The sequence below is a fragment of the Herpailurus yagouaroundi genome, unplaced genomic scaffold, assembly GCF_014898765.1.
Source record: "Herpailurus yagouaroundi ecotype Mexico unplaced genomic scaffold, PumYag 66651, whole genome shotgun sequence".
NCBI lineage: Eukaryota > Metazoa > Chordata > Mammalia > Carnivora > Felidae > Herpailurus > Herpailurus yagouaroundi.
The window spans coordinates 1-7,324 of NW_024419568.1; the positions used below are offsets into that span (position 1 = coordinate 1).

At 64.7% G+C, this 7,324-nt stretch overlaps 1 protein-coding gene across 2 annotated transcripts; it reads left to right on the forward strand.

Moving 5' to 3' along the window:
• Positions 1–65: 65 nt before the first annotated feature.
• Positions 66–4,534, forward strand: PYCR1 (pyrroline-5-carboxylate reductase 1). 2 transcript variants are annotated; one of them, XM_040466855.1, is made up of 8 exons: positions 66–152; positions 556–679; positions 887–957; positions 1,649–1,828; positions 2,034–2,255; positions 2,431–2,523; positions 2,672–2,835; positions 3,704–4,534. In XM_040466855.1, the coding sequence occupies exons 2-8, from the start codon at positions 613–615 to the stop codon at positions 3,867–3,869; spliced, it is 963 nt and encodes a 320-aa protein (XP_040322789.1). In that variant the 5' UTR covers positions 66–152; positions 556–612; the 3' UTR covers positions 3,870–4,534. The 2 variants fall into 2 exon arrangements, with proteins under 2 accessions (XP_040322789.1, XP_040322790.1); XM_040466856.1 differs by lacking the exons at positions 66–152; positions 887–957 and having other exon boundaries at positions 568–679.
• The last annotated feature ends 2,790 nt before the right edge of the window (positions 4,535–7,324 follow it).

A 7,324-nucleotide genomic window follows, 5' to 3' on the forward strand; every position in this document is an offset into this window, starting at 1 on the left:
GCCCCTCGGCGCCTCCCGCGCCCCTCGATTGGCCGGCGTCTGGCGGCCGCGCTGCCGATTGGCTGCAGCTGCGGAGGCGGGGCCGGCGGGGCCCGGGTGCCGCGTGGCGGGCGCGGTTCTGGGGAGCCGGGAGACCTGTGCGGGGTAACTGGGTGAGCGCGCGCCGGGCTGGGGTCCTGCGGGGGCGGCGGTGCAGGGAGGGGCTGCGCATCCGCACACCGGCTCGAGGAAGGGGAGGGGTAGCTCGGACGTGGGGAGCTTCCGGGCCCGATCCGTCGCCCCCCGCCCCTCTCCGACCCCTTCCGGGGGTCGGCGCGCCCCTCCCTGTCTCCTTGGTCCGAGACCCGCGGGAGCAGGTCGGAAACGGCCCCGTGGGCAGGGAGACTGGAGCAGTTACCACGTCGGGGCTGCCGGGCAGCAGAGGGGAAAGTTGGACCAGCTGGGATGGAGGGGTGGGGAGGGGAATGGGCGCAGGGCCAGCGGCCCAGTGGCCAAGCCTGGCACTGCACACCTAACTTCTTCTTGCTCTGGATCCTGCCCCATCTCGCCCCGCAGCTGCCCCTGCGTATCCGGTGCCAGCTGCGAGGGCTGTGGGCGGGGCCTGCGTCCAGCATGAGCGTGGGCTTTATCGGGGCGGGCCAGCTGGCCTTCGCCTTGGCCAAGGGCTTCACAGCAGCAGGTAGGCTCCTCAGCTGGGAGGGCCCCTTGTGCAGGGGGCGGGTGAAGGCAGGGGTTTGAGTCCTGTGGGAAGTGGCAGCCTTGGGGTGTCTGGGGTGGCTCAGGGATTGCTGTTTTACTCTAGCGGTGGGATTTCCACTTTCCTTCCTGGGAATGTGAGAGAGGGAGGCCGGGCCAGGCCTTGAGAAAGGAACTCTGTTCCCCGCAGGCATCCTGGCTGCCCACAAGATAATGGCCAGCTCCCCAGACATGGACCTGGCCACAGTTTCTGCCCTCAGGGTAGGTGCAGGGTGGAGGGGGTCAGGGAGGCAGTCGCTGAAGGGGCTAGTCAGTGTGTCTGGGGAGAGTGTGTGATAGCCTTGACCCTAAGGGCCAGGGGTGGAGGTCCCCGCGGGAGACACCATGCCACCCCCCCCGCCCCCCTCCCCCCGCTCATGAGAGAAGAGCCTTGGGGGGAGCATGTCACAGACCCTGCCTCCTGGCCTGCTGATAGCCCCTCTTGCTTAGCTCTTGGGACCCAGGTGTCGCTGGTGGGGAGGGTGTGCTGGTCTGGAAAGGGGTTCGCCAAGGGGCCTCCACAGGGACTGTGGGGGCCAGAGGGTGGGGGCCAGGTCAGACACATCTGGGGACTGAATACGTTGGCTCCAGATCCAAGGGTGGGGTGGGCTCCAGGCTCGAGACTTCCCACCCGGACACCTGGGGGATGGCAGCCCGAGGCAGGGTGGGTCAGGGCTGTGGCAGGGATGCGGCACCCCTCTTCTGTTTGCACAGGGGACCTGTTCTGGGGCCGAGTGCTTCTTCCACTTTGGGGCGGGAAGGGCGACTGGGGGCCGGCAGAGCTCCACACCCTGAGCCCTCGACCCTGGCCGTCTACATTCTCAGCAGCATCTGTGCTGTTCTCTATGTGGGGCTTGGGGAGGACACTGGGGGGGGGCGGGGCAGGCTGAGCCCACGTCTGTGCTCCCCGCAGAAGATGGGCGTGAACCTGACGTCCCACAACAAGGAGACCGTGAGGCACAGTGACGTGCTCTTCCTGGCCGTGAAGCCGCACATCATCCCCTTCATCCTGGACGAGATTGGCGCCGACGTTGAAGATCGGCACATCGTGGTGTCGTGCGCGGCTGGTGTCACCATCAGCTCCATCGAGAAGGTGGGCCTGTGGGTCCAGGCCGGTGGGATCTGCAGAGCGGGTGGAGGCGGATGCTTCCCGGTGGTCAGGAGCTCTGGCTGTGAAACAGGCACACTGGCCCGGCCCCCGGGGAGAGTGGGGACACGCTACTTGTGTGAGCGCGTTCACACGCGTGCCCGGCACACCCTGCTGGGTGGGATGGACCCACAGCCGGTTTCTCCTCCAGAAGCTGACGGCGTTCCGGCCAGCCCCTAAAGTCATCCGCTGCATGACCAATACACCTGTCGTGGTGCGGGAGGGGGCCACCGTGTACGCCACGGGCACCCACGCCCAGGTGGAAGACGGCAGGCTCCTGGAGCAGCTCATGAGTAGCGTGGGCTTCTGCACCGAGGTGGAGGAGGACCTAATCGATGCTGTCACGGGGCTCAGTGGCAGCGGCCCAGCCTATGTGAGGAATGGGGATGGGTGGCAACTGGTGGCGGTGGGCAGTGCGGGGACCTCAGGGCACATCTTCCCTAGTCCTCCCTGCTCGGTTGCCGTGGGCAGAGCTGCTGGACCCACTGTCGCCTGGAGGAGAAGGAGGAAAGGCCTAGGGCGGAGGTTCAGGCGCCTTCTCCCTGCAGGCGTTCACAGCCCTGGAGGCCCTGGCCGACGGCGGCGTGAAGATGGGGCTTCCGCGGCGCCTGGCCATCCGCCTCGGGGCCCAGGCTCTGCTGGTCAGTGTTTTCCTTGACGCTTTGTGGGGGCCACTCCTTGCCAGGCCCTATTCTGTCGCCCCCAGGCGGGTGGGTGGAGAGTGGACGTGCAGGGGGGGCTGGGGGCAGGGGTGCCCCCCGCGGCAGCCAGCTCTCTCTCTGGCTGCAGGGAGCCTCCAAGATGCTCCTGGACTCGGAAAAGCACCCTGGCCAGCTCAAGGACAACGTCTGCTCTCCCGGTGGGGCCACCATCCATGCCCTGCACGTGCTGGAGAGCGGGGGTTTCCGTTCACTCCTCATCAATGCCGTGGAGGCCTCCTGCACCCGTACACGGTGGGCCCCCGCCGCCGCCGCCTACTCGGGGCTGCGCGCCCTGGCACAGGAGCCCCCGCACGCTGTGCTCAGCCATCGCTCAGCGGATGCTTATCGAGGCCTGGCGGCGGTGCCCCTCACCATCCGTTGTCCTGTGAGGACGGGCTGCCCTCGGCGCCTGCACTCTGCTCCCCACAGTCTCCCCACTGCGGCCCTCAGACCGGGGGGGGGGGGAGCGGGGGGGGATCGCGTCCAAGCCGGGGAGGCAGGCCTGGGGGAACCGGAGGGGATCCCTGGGGGTCTGACAACACCTTCCTCCCGAGCTCCTCCTCCTGGGGAGATTAAGCAAGTTAGACGGCAGGAAGGGCCCAGGATGTGCCTCTGTGCGCTGGCACCGGCTCGGTGAGACCAGGAAGGAAATCAGAGAGGAGGGCGGCAGGGTTAGTATCTTGGCTTGGAGCCATTGTCCCTAGTCTGGATCTGCCGGATGGACAGGCATCCCTCTCACATCCCTGCCGGCCACGGCCGAAACCCAGAACTTCTCCCGGCGCCACAACACGACGGCAGAGCTGGGATGCAGCCCCCCCCCGCCCCAGCCTCCAGGGGATACAGATGAGGCACACGTCCCACACTTGGGGCACGATGGGCTGGGGTCTGGGTGCTGTTAGTGGATCCGGTGACCCTGAGCCGATCTGAAGGAGGGGTGAGGGAGGCAGATGGCCATCTGGCGGAGGGGTGGCTGGTGGAGGGAACCGTGGGTGCGAAGGCCGCGAGGTGGGTGTGACTGTCCAGCAGAGCCGGGGAGGCAGGCGCTCGTCTTCCCCGGGGGACGGTCGGGCTCAGGAGGGAGACAGAGCCTCGGACCTAACCCTCCCCACTGTCTCCTCAGGGAGCTGCAGTCCATGGCTGACCGGGAGAAGGTCTCGCCGGCCTCCATCAAGAAGACCATCTTGGATAAGGTGAAGCTGGAGTCTGCTCCAGGGTCCTCGCTGGCCCCTTCCGGCCACTCCAAGCTGCCGCCGCACAGCCTGGCCCCGGCAGGCAAGAGGAACTGAGGTGCCAGACAAGCCCGCGCTGCTCTCCACTCCTCTTCCCTCCTGGGCCTGGAACCCTGAGGCTGTGTGTTCTTAGCCCCAGGCCTCAGTGTGTCACCGCAGGGGCCTGCCACCCACGACTCTGGTCAGCTCAGGGGTCAGCTGGGGTTGTAACCCGGGATGGGGCACATCACTTCCCAGCGGGGCTCTCCAGTCACTGAGGGCTTCCTCCCCAGAACAGAGCTGGATTCTCCAACCTCAGCCTACCTTTCCTTTGCCCCCACACTGGGTCAGGATCACTTCCTCTGGAGCTCAGGAGGCCTGAGCTAACTCCCCATGGTCAGCTGGCTTGGGGCCTGGCCCCTTGCTGAGTACAAAGGTCAAGTCCCCCTCCCCCACCCTGCACCCCCGACTCCCGTGAAGGCCCAGCCAAGGAGAGAACTTCGTCCCACTCCTGCCCCTTCCCGACCTCCACTTGGGGGGATGCCTCATCCTCCGTGTGAGAAGGACCAGAGGGTTCAGTCCAGGGAGCAGGACCACTGCCCCTTATCTCCGTTTGGCATTTGAGAAAAGGGCTCTTCGATAGTCCCGACCGTTAAGGCCCCTGTCTCCCATTCCTGACCCAACTTACAAGCCTGTCACTTCTCTCTTGACCTTTTAGGTTAAATACATTGGTCTCCAAGTCAGTGCCTCGATTCTACTTCTGTCACCACGTGTGGAGGGAAGGCCCCAGCTGCCCTAGAGGGTCCTTGTTGGGTGTAGTCTTGGAGGCCATCAGCAGCCCACAGGTCCTGGAGCCCTATTTTTGCATTCTGGCTCGGGCGGGGGGTGGGGGGGCTGGGTCTCCCAGTCAGCAGTGGTGGAGGGAGCTTCTGGGGAAGAGTGTGCTGCTTTGGGCCCCCATCACGAGGGTTGTGGCCAGAGGCCGGCACCGAAGGTTGGGCTTGGCGGGCCCTGCTCTGGGAGGGGCGCCGGCCTCTGCACCCTCCACATCTCCCAGCATAGCAGGGGGCACATGTCTCAACCCACGCCGGCAGGGGCAGGTGGGGAAGGAGCCCCCTGCGGAGGTATGTCGGGCTCTCCAGAGAAACAGGACTAGTAGATGTATATACATCTGGGCCTGGAATGCCTGTGGGTCCCTCCTGAGGTGTGAGCCCCATCATAGGCCCTGTGTGTGCAGGGGTGGGCAGTGAGCGCCCAGAATCACCCCTTCCCTGACAGCACCTTGGCACCCTCCTCCTGGGAAAAAGATGTTCTCAGAAGAGGTGGTGCCACAGGCCTGCCCAGGACCAAAGCTGGTCCCCAGCTAATCCCTTCAAGTCAAGGCCAGTCTCACTGGGCGTCTGCTGTGTGTTAGACACCGGCCAATACGACGAGGGGCAGTACTGCCCCCCACCCCCCGCCCCGTGCTGTGGGCCTGAGGAAAAAGTGAGCTGGTGAGTCTGAAGAGGGGAAGAGGCACATCACGGCCTGGGAGGAGGCACAGGGGTCCAGACGAGCTTTGCAGGGAGGCATTACTCTGACCCACGAAGAATGTGCTGGGTTCCAGCAGGCAGGACTCGTGAGCCTTCCATCTGTGGTTCTCCATCAAGCCAAAGTTCCACAGGTGGGGAAGCAGGAAGGGCAAATGAGCCTGAGGGAGGGGAGTGGCCTGGGCAGGAAGGCTGCGGAGGCGGGTGAGGCCCCGAGGGTCCTGTGGGGACAGGTGTCCAGGGAAGCCGTGGTAAGCGGGAGCACACTGTGGAGGGGAGCGGGGACGTGTTGTACGTGCGTCAGAGCAGGTCAGGGAGACGGACGGGCTTCAAGGGCCAGGGGCCCACAAGTGCCAGGTGGGAAGCATTGCGGTCCTGCAATGAGTCCAAGCAGGAGCCTTGACAGGGGTCTCGGTGGGTGAAGGTCAGTCTGGCGTACCTTCCTGGCCCCCGTCACTGCTAGCTCTGACACCCACCACGCCCTGGGCCTCCCCAGATGGGGCAGAGGCTGGAATGAATTTACTGTCCTTTGCCCAATGGGCCAGGTGAGCCCTGGTGGCAGAGCCACCTCCCTCTGCTTGACCCAGCTTCTGCTTCAGTTTCCTAACTGCAACTCTGCCCTGGGCTCCTGCCTGCCCGGATGGGGCCTTTGCCCTGCTCCTCTCTGCCCGTCCCTTCCTGTACCAGGTTGACCCCTGTCCAACTGGGCTCAGACTCCAGAACAAACAGGTCAGCAGCCCTTGGCCAGGCAGAGAAGGGAGACGTCCATCCTAGGAGGGCCCTGGTGCGGGCCCATCTCCCTACCTGGACACCAGTGGCAGCAGGGCCGGTCAGTCTGGGTTCGGACACCAGCCACATCCCATATGCCCGGGGCCTCCTCCAGGTGTCAGGTTGGGGCCTGCTGAACTCCAGAAGAAGCCAGTGGGGTCTAAGATCTGCCCACGGAGGGTTCAACCTGGAGGGGGGCTGTGGGGCTGGAGGACATGGGGGTGGGGGTGGGGGTGGTGGTGCCAGCATTCAGCTGCAGCAGGAAGCAATGTACTGAGGCCCAGAGAGGGCCAGGCCAGGCCAGGCCAGAGAGCCAGGTCTAAGCGTCTGCCCCCTAGCGGCAGATCTGGAAGCTGGTCAAGGTGGTGCCGGGTGGACCAGCAGGGACGCTGAAACCTGGGCCTGTTCCTTTGCAGTATCACTCCCCGGCAAGGCTGTAGTGCTATTCCCGGGGGACAAATGTCCTGCACCGTGGGTGGCAGTCAGCCAGACTTCTGACAGGTGGGAGCAAGCACGCACTCTCTTGGGGCCTTTAGCTGGACCCTAGTACAGGTGCTGGGGGCTTGGCTATCTTGATTGTTTCAACAGGGCACCTCCTCTCCCTCGGCGGCCTCTCCCAGACATGCAAACAAACCCCCTATCGGTTATTCTGCAGGTGGTCAGGACACTTTTCCACATACTCTCCCATATACCTGAAGAGTCTGGGAGGGGGGCAGCAAAGAGTCTGGGTTGTCTCCCGGAGCATTGACCTCCCAGGGCCGTAGAGCTGACCCCCATCCCATGGCCAGAGGGCTGACCTCAGGGCCCGGGGCCATCTCTGTGGGAAGCATCCCTGACATCCACACTGTCACTGGCCTCCAGGTGAGTTGGGCCCCGATTCGCTTCCCGACCTCTCTGATGGCCCTGGGTGGGTGCATCCCCATGCCTGCTTGTCCCTCTTCCAAGACAGAAGAGGTGGCTGGGTGTGTTCCCAGTGGGGAGGAGGAGGAGGGAACTCCTTGCTCACTTGGTGAGAAGGAACAGAATGCGAATGACTGATAAATCAGCCTCTCAGTCACCTCCCACATGTCAATGGCAGCCAGACTCCCTCCCACGAGGACTGGGGAGTCAGGGGTGTGGGAAGACGAGTGGGGATTAGCCAGCGAGCTTCCACCCATGGTGACCCCCAGCCCCAGGCCAATCACCGGTGTTTCCTGATGGCATCGTGGTTCTGGCGTGAGCTGGGTGGCACCAAGT

Coding starts and splice junctions, on each gene's coding strand:
- PYCR1 (XM_040466855.1), top strand. CDS start 613: ATGAGCGTGGGCTTTATCGGGGCGGGCCAGCTGGCCTTCGCCTTGGCC. Junction 958..1,648: donor CCACAGTTTCTGCCCTCAGG/GTAGGTGCAGGG, acceptor TGCTCCCCGCAG/AAGATGGGCGTGAACCTGAC. Junction 1,829..2,033: donor CCATCAGCTCCATCGAGAAG/GTGGGCCTGTGG, acceptor TTTCTCCTCCAG/AAGCTGACGGCGTTCCGGCC.